This window comes from Mastigoproctus giganteus, chromosome 12, assembly GCF_048544385.1.
Source record: "Mastigoproctus giganteus isolate SK-2022 chromosome 12, ASM4854438v1, whole genome shotgun sequence".
Classification (NCBI taxonomy): Eukaryota; Metazoa; Arthropoda; class Arachnida; order Uropygi; family Thelyphonidae; genus Mastigoproctus; species Mastigoproctus giganteus.
The window spans coordinates 50,617,584-50,634,841 of NC_143586.1; the positions used below are offsets into that span (position 1 = coordinate 50,617,584).

Sequence of the window (17,258 nt, forward strand, 5' to 3'; positions counted from 1 at the left end):
TGCAACTGTCTTTCCTCAATTTGAATTTATGCCGCCTCAGGTGCATGAAGAAGAGGAAGAATCCCATCAGCATTGAGCTTGCTCAAACCATTCAAGGCCTTATATACCTCAGTCAGGTCACAACACAGGTACCTTGTCTCCAGACACTGTAATTTGCAAAACTTAAGCCTTTCTTGGTAAGAGCAACCCTTATATTCCCATCAACAATCTTGTAGCCCCTCTCTGTACTCATTCCAGCAGCTCTACATCCTTCCTAAAATGAGGCCTCGAGACCTATATGCAGTACTCAAGGTACACTGCCTTATACAAGGGGATAATCACCACTTTATCCCTGCTAGCAAAATTCCTGTATATCAATGACAAGAACCTGAGCTCCACAGTTGGTACGTTACTCTGGGGTTGCTGCTACCCATATGCAGTACTTTGCATTTGCATTGCAGTACTTCTATGTTAAATTTCAGTTGCCATCTCTCAGCCCATCTGCCTAACTTTTCTAGATCCTGGTGCAGTAGCGTACTTGTTTTGTCATTACTGTCATTAACAACCCTGCCAACCTTTTTAACGTCTGCAAACTTGGATGTTAAGCCTGATATATACCTTCATTAATGTCATTGATAAATATAGAAAACAATAGGCCCATGACCGAACCCTGGGCGACTCCACTAATAACATTAGTCCACAAAGAGCATTATCAATTGATTACCACTCTGTCTTCTCTCATTCAGCCATCCCTTTATCCATAGCAGCAACTTGCCCTCCAATTTGTACAGCAGTGTTCCTTGTGCAACAGTATAAAAAGATGCTTAGTTTCCAGGTGATGCAGTTTTCAAAACTAAAGCCTTTCTTGTAAGAGTAACCTCTTGTGTCCCTTACTAATCTTATTTTTCTTCTTGAATTTGATTCACTATTATTGCTAGTAAACAATACAATGGTTAGGCACATCTTGAGTACTCGCCCAAGATGTGCCTAACCATTGCTTTGTATACTGGGGTAATCACCTTATCCCTTGCCTTCTGGCATAACTCGGTATAATTATTAACTCCGAGCTGTACTAGCATCCTCTCTGCACTTTGCAGAAACTTCATGTCAGACTATAATTACCCCTAGGTCTTTTCATTCTCCACCACCTTGAATGTGAATTGAATAACATATCAATGGTATACCACCCAATTAGTTTGCTATGCTGCCATTACTGTTATCCTTATGCAATACCTTTCATTTATCAATTTTAATGATCACTTGCCACTTCTCAGCTCATCTGCCTAGTCTTTCTAGGTCTTGTTGCAGTACTATGCCATGATTCTTGTCATTTACCATCTTGCCAATTTTTGTATCATCTGCTTACTTAGACATTGAGCTTGATATGCCATCATCAGTATTGTTAGGCGCCTCCGTAGCCAGGTGGGAAGGAGCAACAGTGCGTAGCACACGCTTCTTGATTAGACCGGGGGTTCGAGCCCGTCACCACCAAATACAGAGGATGCGGAAAGGTCAGGGAATGACCACCGCATATTCCCAGAGCAATATGGCCTTAGTTGTTTAAAAATTCATTTGAGGAAAGTATGCTATCAAAAATGACTTTTAAGGTATCACTAATTGCATGACAATCAATAACACAATATTCATTTAGTAATTAACCTTAAAATTAATAAATTAGATATTTAAAATAATTATTCAGTTTTTCTGTTTTTACAAGGTATTTTGTTTTACTGGAATTAAAATAATTTCAGATTAACTATCAAAATCATTCCACCAGTACCACTTTCACTTTTGGAAACTGAAGTTTTGGATAATAAAGATGCTTCTACCCAAGCAGCTTCTATGGAAACAATGTTTTTACATGTTGAACAAGATGACATATCTCCATTTGCTTCAAGGAAGGTTGTGTATGAGACTGATATTAATACTGAAGGTGAAAATGTAGATAAACATCAAAAAACAGCTTCTAGCTGTGAAGTTGATAAGGTAAATTTAAGACCTTTTTATTTTCTTACTTTTTATTATTTCATTTTTTCAAAGTGCATTTGTCTTGTTTTTAAAAGCAAACCTACTGAATATCAAAGTTATGATCAATATATGTTTTTATTTATTGATATGAGCTTCAAAGTTGCCATTAGATGATGCCAGTTTAGCTTTATCTCTTACATATATTATGTGCAATAGCCAGCACATAATCTGCATTCAATGGTTTTGTAGTTTTGAATAGTAAGGTTGCTGTATTATTTATTTAATTCAATTAGAAATTTAGTGCTTTGCTAAAAAATCATGAATTAAGACTAGTCCTCCCGGATCCAGCATCTCATCTTCTGATGCCACCCATTTTTTTTTTGATATTTTTTAGGAACACTACAGTTCTTGCCAACTTTCTGGGCATAGAACGAAACATGCATAGAAGTTCATCCAATCAGAAATTAGTCTTTCATGCTGAAAGAGGTGATCGTATGTCCAATAATGCTTTTGTATTGGAATACTTTGTTTGCTAAAAGTGTGATAATTTGATTCAGATGTAAAAAGTCTGAAGTCTGTAAAAAGGTGATGATCACATTGAATGATCACATTTCATTGAAAATGAAAACTTATTATTCCTGTTTTTGCAGAAGTTAAACACCCTTCTACAGTGACTGGCTTTCCAGCACCAAGCATGCATCAAATAAGAAATTAAAAATTGAAATGTGATTAAACCTGTGAACGTTGCAATGGTCTTCATAATCACACACACAGCAAACTCTTATATGATGAGTTCCTAGGTGTTAAAACAAAAAGATATAATGAAAAGGCCGATGTGCCGTTTATTTGTTTCATATTTCTACTCATTTGTCTTATAGATAAATAGAAGTTTAAGGAAGGCCATGTTATTTATTTAAAGTAGTGCAATACATGGGCAATGCTTAGTACAAGAGTCAGTTTTATTGTGAGTAAAAAGTCCATTACAATATTTGCTGCAGTTTAAAATTAACTGTGGGGGGAGCAGTAGTCCAAGTGCTTTTACATATGAAGTACATTCATTTTATTAAGCTCTCATATCATGAAGATTTTGCTCAGAATTTTTACTTGAATCTTTATTTTTAATATATTTACTGATTTCATTGAATTATTTAAACAATGCAAGTTTCAATAAAGTTATTAGATTTTGATAAATTATTTTCTATCATAAGTTGAAGTCCTTATTAGAAGGAAAATGAGAGTACTATCTTACTACTGAACTCAGTGCTGAGAGTAATTTTACCAGTATAGCATTTTGGTAAAAATATTTCAGATTTTGTTTTGAGGAGAAGTGGGGGGGGGATTCAGTTTAATACAACTTTTAAAATGTATTTTTTTTATTATTATTATGAAAACTTTCTCCTTTATGGGATTTTTTCCACACCATGATGGGTACTGCTACCAAGTGCTTGAGGTAGTTGGCTGTGTCAGTTATTATTACTGTTGCTCAAGGAATTCTGTTGCTATCCTATGGGTGTTCAGGATCTAAGCTTTCTGTAGTTCCACATTGGTATTCACTGGTAGGCCTATTGCTGCTACGTTCTTATAGAGGCTCATTGGCACCATGCTAGTTGTTGACACTGATCAGGATGTTCATTACTTTTTCTGTGTGCCATATTTCTTTGACTTCCTGCATTAGGTCTGGGTATTTCTTGATCTTTTCCTCATAGGTTTTATGGAATTTGCTGTGTTGAACAGGTAGGCAACCATTTCTTTCTTGTTGATGAGGGTTATGTCTGGTCTGTTGTGCAAGATCTTGTCTGTAATTATGGCACAATCCCAGCATAGTTTATGAATAGGGATCTCTAGTACGGCCTGAGGTGTATACTTGTAATACAGTACACTTTCTTTGATCAAGTGCTATTTTTGCACTCGCTTCTGATGTATTTATCCTGGAGACTTGGTTGTGCATTTGAGTGTAACCATCTGAGTGATAAAATCTATACTGCGTAGTGATGTACTGGATTGTTTCTGGGCCAGGTGGCATCATCAACATGTCATCTGTCATTCTGGGGTCCTTGGCAATGTATTTCCTGTAGTTTTTAGTGCTGATTACCTGGTCTTGGATGGCAAGTGTGAATCATTGTCACAGGGAAGAGCTTCTAGTTCATGAGCCATGTATTGGAAGCCGTCTTATGTAGTCTTGATGGGTCATTGGAGTGCCCTCATCCATTTTTTTTTTTTTTTTTTTTGTTCTGTCTGTGTGAGTTGGGGCTCCTTGTGATGAAATAAGGTTGAGCACGGTGTGTGCTGTTTGTCTTTTTTCTGACTTGGTAGATTGGTGCTGTAATTTCCTGGAAGTAATCCCAACGGTTCTTAATCACCTTGTTCAGTGAGGTCAGTCAAAGGTTAGTCATCCTGGTTGACCTTATCTCCTCCGGCTTGGTGTTGGTCCATTCTATGAACCCAAAGGAGTACATCAATACTAGGACTGCATAGGTGTTTATGGTTCTGAGCATGTTCCTGCCATTCAGTTTTGGTTTTTAGAAATATTATATAATATATATATATACAGTTGAATCTCATTAATACAAAGTTCAAGGGACCTAAATTTTCACATTTTGTAACAACCAGGTTCCCCCAAAAGTGTCAATTTTACTGTCTTTTTTTGGTACATACTATATACAGGTAGTTCTTGACTTTATGAGTTAATGTTCCTAGCGGACGCTTGTAAAGCAAACTTGTAAAGCGGGAATTTGTTTCCCATAGACATAATGTTAAAAATAGGTGTTACGTTCTCAACAATGAAATTACTTAGCTAATTTGTTTGTTTAAACAATGATTTATTTATCCAAAGAAATGAAAACGTAGCCTGTAAAATCAAGCAAATTATAATAATAAAGAAATTATTTGACTTACAAATGTTTAAAGAATGTTTATTCTTCATCATCAACGAAATGCAAACTCATTGATCACTCATTATTGGCTCGGCACTCGTTGGTTTGTTGCACAAGGAGTTGTCTTCTTCAGAAATGCTTCAAGAAGCGTTTGTTTCCAAGATAATCTTCTCTTTCCTTTATAAATTTCAATAGCATGAATAAGCATTTTTTAACCAAACGCACAAATTGCAACTAACATGATTTGCACAGATTAACGAGTTTACAAAGCTTTAAAAAAAAAAAAATGAAGAGAAGAGAAGATTCTGAAAATTTATTTGTTTTTTACACAATTGAAGATTTCAGTAAAGGGGGAAACACGTTTCACCATAATAACGTAAAAAAAACCCCACAATTCCAGCTATCGGTATTTTCTAAAATGCAATAAGATTGAGTTTACTACCCATTTAGAATTGCTTGCAGTAACAGAAAAGTCCAATAAACTGGAAAGTGCAAATTGTTTTTGTTTTATGGTCGTGACCTCCAGAAACGTGCTTGGGAAAAATATCACAAAGCCATTCAGATTTGATTCTTATAAGGAGAACATATGATGGCGATGAAATTGTAGTGCGTTTAATGATTTTAATTGGCAACTTAGTTATATAGTGAAAATTCTGAGGTCATGGAATGAATTACCAAAAAAAACATGTTATCGGGTTCACATTATGATATTTTCGTGATACGATGGTAACGGATTAATATCGTAAAGCGGGGTACACTGTATCGTATAGCTAGGTGCTTGGTTTGAAATGCAGTATTTATGAATGTTTAACATTTAATTTTTTGCAATTAATGTTCATATTTTTGATTTTATTGATATTGAAAAAAAAAATTCAAAGCTGCCTTATCTAATAATAATCTAATTGCCTTATCTAATAATATCAAATTCATTTCAATTAAGAAAATAAAATATAATAAAAACAAAAGCCTTGTCTTAACAATACAATAATAGGAATAACACATTTTTTTAAAGATTTTTTTTTTTTTTTTTTTTTGTAAGATAAACTAAGAGAAGCAATTAAGGGAAATGAAAATATTGTACAGTATATATTTGATATTTACAATGTTTTAGTATCACAGTAAAAATAATTACAATCTTAATATAAAAGGAGACATACAAACCATTAACTTTTTAATAAATTAATATAATTTTAAGAAAGAATCCAATGTTTTCACAGTTTTAGTCCTATATGCATTTTTAACTACAGCATAAGTGTTATAAAATGCAATAGTTTGTTTATCAATGTTACTGCAAGCCAACACATTCTCTGTTATGCTCAATGCAACTTGAGCTATCTTATTTTGATAGCAGTGTGTGTGTGTGCTTCTTCACTTTCGCTGGTAACAAAAACATCATCGTTTTGCTTGGTGCTCAGCAGCTCTTCTGGTTTGGCATTGCTGTGGTAGCAACTTCATCATCCACCTTCACAAACTCTTCAAATTCGCCAACAAAATCCATATGCTCCTTCAAATATTGCTATCACATTCATCTGCTGAACCATGATTTTCAATGATATTCTCTCCAAAGCCACTTTTTCTGAAGCAGTTGATTATTACATTTGATGTAATACTGTCCCAAGCAGTAACAAGATTACAGATGTCATCCAAGATATTCCAGTTTCGCTGCAAATTGTTCCTTCCTATGTTGCGGATCAAGTATCTTATCAGGTGGGCTCTATATGCTCTCTTGAGGTTATAAATAATGCCTTGATCCAGTGGCTGCATAATACTGGTGGTATTGGGAGGTAAAAACAACAGCCGTATATTTGTCAAACTTAAGTGTCTCGGCAGAATGTGGTGTACAACGATCTAGAATCATCAAAATGTTCCCTTGTTTTTTTTTTTTTTTTTTTTTTTTTTCTGGAGCCATTCTTCTGTCCACTTTTGATAACCAAGACTGAAAAATTTTGACCGCATGCCAAGCACTTCTATTGGCCTCATAATCATAAGGAAGTTGGTTAACTTCTTAAAAACATCTTGACTTGGAAAACTTACCAATCACAAGTGAGTAGTTTTGTACTGCCATCTGAATTGCAGCATAACAGAACAGTGACTCTTTGTTTACTTAATCTTCTGGGCACATTATAGCCTTAGTTGCTATTGCACCAATAAAATCTAAACCAACCAACCAACCAACTTAATTTTCCACTATGACAAGACTTCTTGAACAGCAAATGTTGTTTGGCAGCAAATTATAAAATAAACCAGTCTTGTCAAGGTTAAAAATAACCTCATATTTTTCAAGAATGGACCTTACACAACAGAACGAGTCTGTAGCTTTTTCTTAGTTGAGTAATCCAGACTCTTCACAAACATTTGGCTAAACCAAGTTATTCCAGTTTTTAAATCTTTGGAGCCAGCCACTGCTGTATTTGAAGCTGCTAATTCCATGTTGCTGAGCTAGATATCGTGCTTTTTTTTTTTTTTTTGCAAAATTGGACCTGATATTGGCAAATTAGATGCACTTGTTGATACCACATAAAGTTTTGATTCAAGCTCCTTGTGTTTTATGCCACGAATTTGTTTCCCGTTTTTTTGGTTTTACAGTATTGTAGATAAAGGGATATTGTATTCGTTTGTAATGTCTGCTTTACTTTGATTTATCCTATCAGCCTCTTTTATAGTTTTTAGTTTTGTTGCCATAACACTGCTAGATAAGATTTAATATAAAAAAAAATTAAAAAATATAAAAAGTTAATTTAAAGACAATTCCAAAAAAGACATCAGCTCAGATAAAATGGCACAAAAATTGTATTACTCTATACTGTAGCAAAAGACTCCAACTGGCATAACAATTGCAACTGACTTTAAACTGTTTTTTGTTTTGTTAATTTAACTGCTCATCCTTCAGAAAGATTGTTTTCTGAGTGCACTTATGTTGTAGATACCACAAACTGGTTTTATTTACACAAGTCATTTCTAACAAGTCGGTGCAAACCTTCCAGAAGTAGGGAACTGGGTGGCTAGAGTCAAAAATAAAATTATAATTTATAAAATTTTCTCCCCCCCCCCCCACCCAAAATCAAAAACCTTTCAGTTAACACATACTCACAGTGCAATTCAGTCATTGGTTAATAGTGCACTGACTTTATTATTAAAATTATTATTTTAGTTTTTTTTTCCTTTTGGCAGGGTGTTCAAGGTGGAATATGCATTTTATATGTGAGATTAACCTTGTCCCATGCCTAATCATACCCTTATGTTCAGATTTTTTTGCCATTTTTATTCTTTTGATGGATGCAAATTCCTTTTCATCAATCTTATTCAACACATGCTTTTGTAAAGTGTATAAACTGAGTAATAAGCATATATAGTTAGCTTCTCAGAAGTGTAGTAGCTTATATGTAAGGTGTGGTGATAAAGTTCCCAGACTGCAATAAAAAGAAGTGAAGTGAAGGAGCTCAAAAATGGTTATATAGCATCAGCCAAAAAAAAAAAAAAAAAAAAAAAAAACATCACCCATCCCTACCCTCCAAGAATTTGCCTAGTTCATCCATGAATTCATTCAACCCACTCACTTTCACAACAACAGATGGAAGCCTGTTCTAGCAATCAACCACTCATTGACTAAAAGCAAACTATTGCATATTTATTCTGCAACCTTCCTTCCTCAATTTGAATTTATGCTCCCTTATGTGTATAGTCTCAGCAATAGGAAGAATATCATTAACACTCAGCATTCTCAATCCAGTCAATGCTTGCCCACAGGTGCCTGGTCTAGAGACACTGCAATTTGCATGCAGTACAGAAGCCTTTCTAGTTAAGAGCACAGTTTTGTTCCCTTCACCAATCTGGTTGCCCTTCTCTGCACCATTTCCAGCAGTTCTACATCCTTCCTAAAGTGAGTTCTCCAGACCTGTATACAGTACTCAAGATGCAGCCTAACCAAGGCCTTATACAAAGGGATAATCACCTCCTTATCCCTTCTATCAAAGTTTCTGTATATCATTGACAAAACCTCATGAGCTGTCCTGGCAGAAGAATGTCTGCACTGCTCAGAGAATTTCATATTTGACTGTACAATTGCCCCCAGGTCTCTTTCATTCTCCACGACCCTGACTATAGTACCACACACTTGATAAGTTACTATGGGGTTACTGCTACCCATGTGCAGGACCTTGCATTTGTCAATGTTAAAACTTCAACTGCCATTTTTCAGCCCAATCACCCAATATTCTATGATCCTGTTGCAGTAGATCACCCTGATGACTGGTGTTAACCACCCTGACAACCTTTGTATCATCTTCAAACTTAGACATTTTTTAAAATTTTATTTTAATTTTAATTCGGAGTAATCCTCCTGATTGAATGTACTTATTACACCACTCCAAAATCTTCTGAAAAGAGTCAGTGAAGGCATCCAGATAAATTATATTCAGTTTGGCAGTTAAGTTTTTCTTTACATCCTGAAATTATTGTCCTTTGAGGACAGTTTTCACTTTGGGAAAGAGGAAGAAGTTCACTGGTACTAGATTGAGAGCAGGGTGGATGGTTAATCAGTACAATGCCACATATCATCAGAAATGTCTTCACAACAAGTGCAGAATGGGGGGGGCATTGTTGTGCAACAAGAACCAGATGCCTTTTTCTTGAAATTGAAGCTTCACCCAGAAAATGCACTTCAAAGTCATTTAAGTATTTGTAGGTAGAATGCATCATTGATTCTCCACTTCAACTAAAAATTCCTTGTGAATCACACTGTCAAAAAACAATGATCAGCATTGACTTCCTGGATTTCTGTAAATGAAGCTTTTTGGACCTTGATGGTGATTTTGAATGCTTCTTCTCTCGGTTGTACTGAAACGCTGAACACTCGTCTCCAGTGACAGTACAGACGAGGCAATTAAGATGGTCTTGACAAATATGGTTGAATTCTTCACCTGACACTCTTCATTTTTGTTAATTCTGCAAATCTGTGATGCTGTGCGACACAAATTTTGCACAGACCTTCCCTTTCCCTAAATCTTCATGCAGAATTTGATGAATCTCTACTTATTCATATCCAAGTCGTCAGCCATCACGCTTAGAGTCAAATGATGATCTCTTGCCGCAAAAGAAATTGCGGCAAGAGATCATCTTTTGCAACTCTGTCCTCATTTTGAGAGGTTGATGGTGTCCACTTCTTCGGTCACTGTGAACATCCTCATGTCTATCTTGGAACCACTTATGTCATTCAAACTAACATATGACACATGAGGAATTATTCAGGGAGGGGAATGCCAGAGGTATATTCAACACTGGCAGTAAGCTAGATAATCTTGTAATAACTGAGAGTAAAGTGGAGGAGAAATTGTTGAAGATAAACACAAGAAAAGCACCTGGAGTGGATGGAATCTATCTAATTATATTAAAGGAGGTGGCAAAGGAAGTAAGCAAACCCTTAGCCATAATTATGAGAGCTTCCCTGGACTCAGAGGAGGTACCCATGGACTGGAGATGTGTAAATGTGACCCCAATCCACAAAGGAGGATCAAAGGCTGACAAGTAATTATAGACCTGTGAGTTTAACTTCTGTTCCAGGGAAATTAATGGAGGCACAGGTTAAAGAAGCATTGCAAGATCATCTAGACAAGACAGTTCTGACACAGCATGAGTTTGTTAAGGGGAAGTCTTGTCTGATTAATTTGATTGGATACTATGATGTAGTCACAAAGGAACCGGATGCAAAGAATAACTTTGATATCATATATTTGGATCTTAGAAAAGCCTTTGATATGGAAGACTGCTGTACAAATTGGAGCAATGTGGCATTGGAGACAAATTGCTGCTATGGATACAGGGGGGGAGAAGACAGTGTTGGTTGAGGGGAGAAGACAGAGAGTGGTAATCAATGGACACTGCTCTTCTTGGACTAATGTTATTAGTGGAGTCCTTCAGGGTTCAGTGTTGGGTCGATTGTTGTTTTCTGTATTTATAAATGATATTGATGATGGTATATCAGGCTTAATGTCCAAGTTTGAAGACGATACAAAGGTTGGCAGGGTTGTTAATGACACCAATGACAGCACAATGCTGCAACTGGATCTAGAAAAGTTGAGCAGATGGACTGAGAGGTGGCAAATGAAGTTTAACATTGACAAATGTAAAGTACTACATATGGGAAGCAATAATCCCAGAGTACCGTATCAACTCTGTGGTACCACACTGACAGTGGTAGAGAATGAAAAGGACCTGGGGGTAATTGTGCAGGCAGATATGAAGTTTTCTGAGCAGTGCAGATGGTCTGCAAGAGTAGCTCATGGTGTCTTGTCAATGATATACAGGAATTTTTCTAGCATTGATAAGGAGGTGATTATCCCCTTGTATAAGGCAATGGTCAGACCACACCTTGAGTACTGTATACAGGTCTGGAGGCCTCATTTTAAGAAGGATGTAGAACTGTTGGAATGAGTACAGAGAAAGGCAACAAGATTAGTGAATGGAACAAAGGGTTGCTCTTATGAAGAAAGGCTGAAGTTTTGCAAATTACAGTGTCTGGAGACTAGGCACCTGCGAGGTGATATGATTGAGGTGTGTAAAGCCTTGAATTGTTTGAGTATGCTCAATGCTGATGGGATTCTTCCTCTTGCTCAGAATAATTGCTTGAGAGAGCATAAATTCAAATTGAGGAAAGACTGTTGTAGGATAGATGTGTGGAAGTTTGCCTTTAGCCAGCGGGTGGTTGATTGCTGGAACAAACTTCCATTTGTCGTTGTAGAAGTTGATAGCTTAGATTCAAGGCAGAACTTGACAAACATTTGGAGCGAGTAGATGGGTGAAATTGGAGGTTTTTTTTTTTGGCTGATGTTATATAAGCTTGCTTTCTTGCATCATGTGCCTATGCTAATGCAACATTTCATTACTATAAACAGTTTTTAACAATTCATACACATTGCTGTTGCAGATTTTCTCAGTTTAAACAAAATCTGATATTTGTTCATAAATGGAATGCTGCTACTAATGAAACTTGTCAATTGCAACCTGTCAATATGGTGGACAATCTCTGTACTATCTGTTGGTGAGTTTGAACTACAACATTCCACTTCCATTTATTTTCAAACTCATTACATTGAACGTGACTCCAACAGCATCAGTCCAGCAACTTTACTGTCGTACCTCACACTAAACAGTGAAATGTTAAATATGAAATTAAATTATTTTGGTGCTGATTTGACTTTAATTTTATACTTTGCTGCTTTTCTTTTTTATTTTATTTTATATGTTTATTTATTTTTTTGTGATTGGGACTTGTTAAAAGTCAGTTTATTTAGAAATCATGAAAATTATAATATTTGAAGTGATAACTGTTATAAAATAAATGATATTAAAATAAATAAATAATATTAAAAAAGCGTCATTACTAATGTATATTTTTGTATTGTTAGGTCATAATGCCTGCTGATAAGTTTCGGATTCACGAATTCATTCAAAAGAGTGTACATAATGCAAGGTTTAGCTTGGAATTTAATATTCCTAGTCTTAATCTCTTCTTGCCAAATAAACATTTCTATGAAGTGCTTTATAATAGGTAAAGGAAGCATTTTCCTTTTTAGTTTTCTGCATTTAATTCATAATTCATTCAAATTATGAAAATGAAAATTCTTATTATATGTTGTATTTATTAGCATATGGGCAGATGTGAAAACATCTTTAGCGGCACCTAACAATGGAATGTAACAGAAATGTGAGACAGACGTGTATTTTTGTGGTCAAATATTTTACCACATCAATACTCATTGCAGTCATACTACATTGCAATCATGCTAGGGAAGTATGATGTCACAAAAGAACCATAATGGTTCTTTAGCGGCATATACTATTGTACGAATGGATTTCTTTAACCTCTTCCAAGCAAAGGATTTTTTTGCATAAAACATCTTGTGCACACAGTATACACAGTACTTTTTTTTTTTTTTTTTTTTTATAGCTACCTGTACTAAGATGCATTTCTGTCACCAGTTCAAATGCATTTCCTGAAACATTTTGTGGGATACCTCGAAATTACAACTTAGGGCAGTGCCTTTCAACCAGGGTACCATGTAATTTTGGTTTACATATTTATTTCTTTATAAAAAGGTGTACGCTATCCATTGTACTGCATATTTTTAATTTTATGGTGGGGTACTAAATAAACATTGATATTTATTTAGTACCTCTATATAAAGAATAAAATTATTAGATAAGTATATGTGAAAAGGTCAAAAACCACTGTCTTAGGTACAGCAATACCCCGAAGTTACGCGATAGGTGGGTCCGACGAAAATCGCTTGTCAAATTCACGTAAATCGGTGTACAACTTTGCATATAAATACATATAAATTTTGTTTAATTGGGACCAAGGACTAACAAAAACACTAGTTTAAAAGAAAAATATTTAATAAAATTGCAGTTATCTATACATATTAATACAAATTATGTATTAAAAAAATAAATGAGTTACGTAGAAAAGTTATTTCGATGTTGATGGTTTCATAAAATCTAACAAATTTGTCTGACAACACAGCGCCTTCTTTTTTTCACACAGAATTTCTTCGTAGCAAGCTAATAATTTTTTATTCCTTGCTTTGTAGCTATAATGCGTTCTTCGTTGGGGTCTGTTTTCTAAAATTTTTAAGCCCTTTTCAATTGAGCTGAGACCTTCTGTCAAGCTTGCAATTGTAATGTGCTTTTCTGGTGGAACTGGGTCTGAAGTGTCGGATAATTCAGTGACGTTTTGCTCACGCATCTCTATAAGCTCATTCATTGTCAGCTCCTCACTATGTGAATCCAACAGCTCGTTAACATCATCACCATTGACTTCCAAATCTAATTGCCTGGCAAGATTAACAATTTCTTCTATCATATGAGCGACATGATCAGTTTCTGGCGTTGTTTTCGTCTCGTTTTTGAAAAAAAAATGGAAAAAGTTTCTTCCAGACACCATTCAATGTTTTTTTGTGAATTTCATCCCAAGATCCTTCAATGATTCTTACGGCATCTAAAACATCGAATTGTTTCCAAAAGTCTATTTTGTCTCATAGCTTCATTCAGACGTGCAAATGAACGCCTCGTGTAGTAGGCCTTGAATGTTTTGATGACTCCCTGGTCCATTGGTTGAAGCAAGCTGGTTGTGTTTGGAGGCAAAAACACACAACTTTCACACGTCGGTCGAAATTAATTAGGGTGGCAGGAGGGTGACCGGATGCATTGTTAATAAGAAGGATCAATTTAAATGGAATCTGTTTAGACTTGCAATAACGTTTGACTTCGGGTATGAAGTGGTGACCAAACCAGTCCTCAAAAACGGAAGCTGTCAGCCAAGCTTTATGATTTGACTTCCAAATCACTGGTAAGCTAATTTTAGATATATTTTTTAAAACTATTGGGTTTTCGGAGCGATAAATTAAGAGGTTTTAACTTGCAGTCACCAGCTGCATTCCCGTCGACCATCATTGTCAATCGGTCTTTGGAAACCTTAAAGCCTGGAAAGTTTTTTTTTTTTTTTTTTTTTTATTTGTGAAAACGATGTAATTTCTGACAAAAGTTGAGCATGAATTCGAACGCACACATATAAATATGACAGTTGGAATGCAAATTCTTGTATATGTGTGCAGCTCGTGCAGCAGCAAAGTTGAATTTTGTTCATCTTTCGCTCTCACTCTCCACCGTGGCACCGTATATCGATAGCATATGAAAAATGACCTTGAAGATCATTGGCGGCAGTGTTGCCAAATGAAAAAAATCAAGAACCGTGTAACTCAGAGTTTGCATAAGTCAGGGTATTACTGTATTTCTTTTGGCCTAGGGGCACCCTGAAAATTACTGGGACAGTAAGGGCATCGTGAACTGAAAAAGTTTGGGAACCTCTGACTTATGGGAAGAAAGGCAGATAATCTGAAAGACAGAAGTCAGGATAGTGTTTCAGATGTGAACATTTTAAAATCCACATTGGCTTGCTATTCATGTGGCAGCAGTATGTAAATTTCAGTCACAGGCATTGCCATGAAGTAACAGCACACATTTGATGTTTCTCTATATTTTGCCTTTGCAGTCAGATGCAGAGGGAATGAAAGATTGGAGTAATATGTCCTGGTGATAGTGGTGCCCCCCTTTTTTAAAAATGAGGATCAGACTGTTTTGGTCCCAGAAAACCAGTTCACCTTTTTGCCTTCTTTGGGGATTGTGACCAAGAATGTTTTCTGTTTGGTTCCTTAGTTTTAAGGTCAAACTAGCAAATCAGTGTCTGACTGGCTGGCTGGTCAAAAGTTGTGCTTGTATAGTTTTCCTTTTGAATTGTCTATAAACGTGACAGTAGCTAACCTTTTTACCAGATTTCTGGTATTTATGTCTTTTAGTTTTCTGTGAAATTTATCGTTCTTTGGGAATTAATTCAAAGTTTCTTTCCTTCTCTTCCCCATATGCAAATATGTATGTTGTGTATTATTTATTGAAGTGAACTTAAAAGCCACCATTAGTCATGTTCTGATTCTAATCACAGTTAGCACAGAGAATTCACCATGTGATCAGTATACAACACAATTTCAGTTTCCTTTGCCTTGGACAGGAGCGTGGCATTAACAGGTTTGTATTTTTTTTTTTTTGCTTGTAAATTGATTCTTAAAATATGTTTTCAAAAATAATTTTGGAATCTTGTAGCTTGCCTAGGAATATAATTTTCTTGAGTCATTCTCTCCCCAGTTATAGCAGGGTTAAATACTGATGCAAGGCAAAACCCTTAATTTTGTGGTTGAAGAAAGTATTTATTTTTCATTCAAAGTGTTTATGCTCATGAACAATTGCATTACCTCAAATAATGTCAGGCAAACAGAGAATAGAGTGGTATTTTTCAAGAAGGTACCAGATACTGGTATCCAGAAAAAGCAAAAAAGTTTTATTTGCCAATCTGACACTAATATCACATGGTGAAACAAATATTAGTTTTTTGTGAAATGACTTCTTTTTTTTTATATAACCAGGAAAGTTGATTTGGATGTTTTATGAGCTTGAGAGCTTCACTTCATTTATTGTAGAACATAACTTAACTATGACTGTAACAAATCATTGATTTCTTATTTGTATGATCTGTTTCACATGTCCATCTAACTCAACCTTTCTATAAAAAATTTTTCCATCTTGATTGAGATTCAAACTCAGACCTTTTCCACACTGTGGAAGAAAAGAAGTTATAACTACTGTGCTACTTGTGAAGATTTGATGTTTCACTTGATAGTTTAATTTTTTTTAGATGTGCCATATGAATTATGGCACATCTAGTACATTTTTTTGTTTCTGCATATGTTATGTGATAATAATAACTATTTTCCGGATGTTGATGTATCACTTCAGTTATCATCCTTAAATAATACATGAAAATAGCAGCAATTAAGTTATATATATTTTGATTTGTGTGTGCGTGTATATGTTCAAGTCTATTCCATGATAGCAGGTATTGGTTGCCCTGATTGCATCCACAATGAACTGCTTGTGTCATTCTGTGACACTAGAATGAGCGGTCCTCACAATGAACAATACTCATTTCCTTGCAAATTGTTTTAAGTTTTTAAGTTAGAGAAATAATTAAATGGCAGAGCTGCACATTACTTTGTATATAGGCACAGTTCCCTCTGTTCTAGGCTCTGTATTAAAAAAAAAAAACCATTTAGTTATTATAATTTTGGCAACTACTACAGTAGAAACTATCAGATTTTTCATCCTCTGGATTGCACAGGATAAATATGTTAAAATATTATGTTATAGAGAAGAGAAAAATATGTACTGGATTTGTGTTGTGCAATTGAATGCATGGTGAAGCAGTAGGTAGTTGGTGGTACATGGCAATATGTTGCAATTTGGCACCGGCGCCTCCATAGCTAGGTGGGAAGGAGCAGCAGTGCGCAACTCATGCTTCTTGATTAGACCGGGGTTCGAGCCCGTCACCACCAAATATGGAGGATGCGGAAAGGTCAGGGAATGACCACCGCATATTCCCAGAGTAATATGGCCTTAGTTGCTAATGCTCCTAAAAACCAAATAACAAACAACAACAAGCAATTTGGCATTGGAAAATACACTCATCTACTGAGCACAGCTAGCCAATGCTTGTTTGCTTTGTGAGTAGATATTTTTTGATTGTGATTTATAAAAAAAAAGATTGTTTAATACTGCTATGTCACCAAAAAGAAAATGTGTTTTACTAATGTAAACATTCAATAATAATTGAAGCCTGGACATTGGCAATAATTTGACAATGTCAAGAAGCCTTGAAAAGGGGCAAATCGGATATTTTTTGGCTAAGAAGTATAGTTGGCATGTCAACAATGTTAGGCATATGAAAAATAGTGCTATAAATTTCTTAAAAGCATCAACTTAAAGGGCTCTTGCTACATGTTAGCAAAGGTCTGAATTCTAAAGATGTGTTAGTATTGAAAAAATCATGGAACA

General features: G+C 35.4%; 1 protein-coding gene across 1 annotated transcript in view; it reads left to right on the plus strand.

Annotated features, from left to right (window-relative positions):
• The window catches only part of Atg2 (Autophagy-related 2), a 359,564-nt gene that overhangs the window by 148,137 nt on the left and 194,169 nt on the right, over positions 1–17,258 (plus strand). The window contains exons 18-19 of the mRNA XM_090386633.1: positions 1,731–1,965; positions 12,224–12,366. Coding sequence (XP_090242759.1) covers positions 1,731–1,965; positions 12,224–12,366 — 378 coding nt within the window. The remainder of the gene's footprint in view (positions 1–1,730; positions 1,966–12,223; positions 12,367–17,258) is intronic.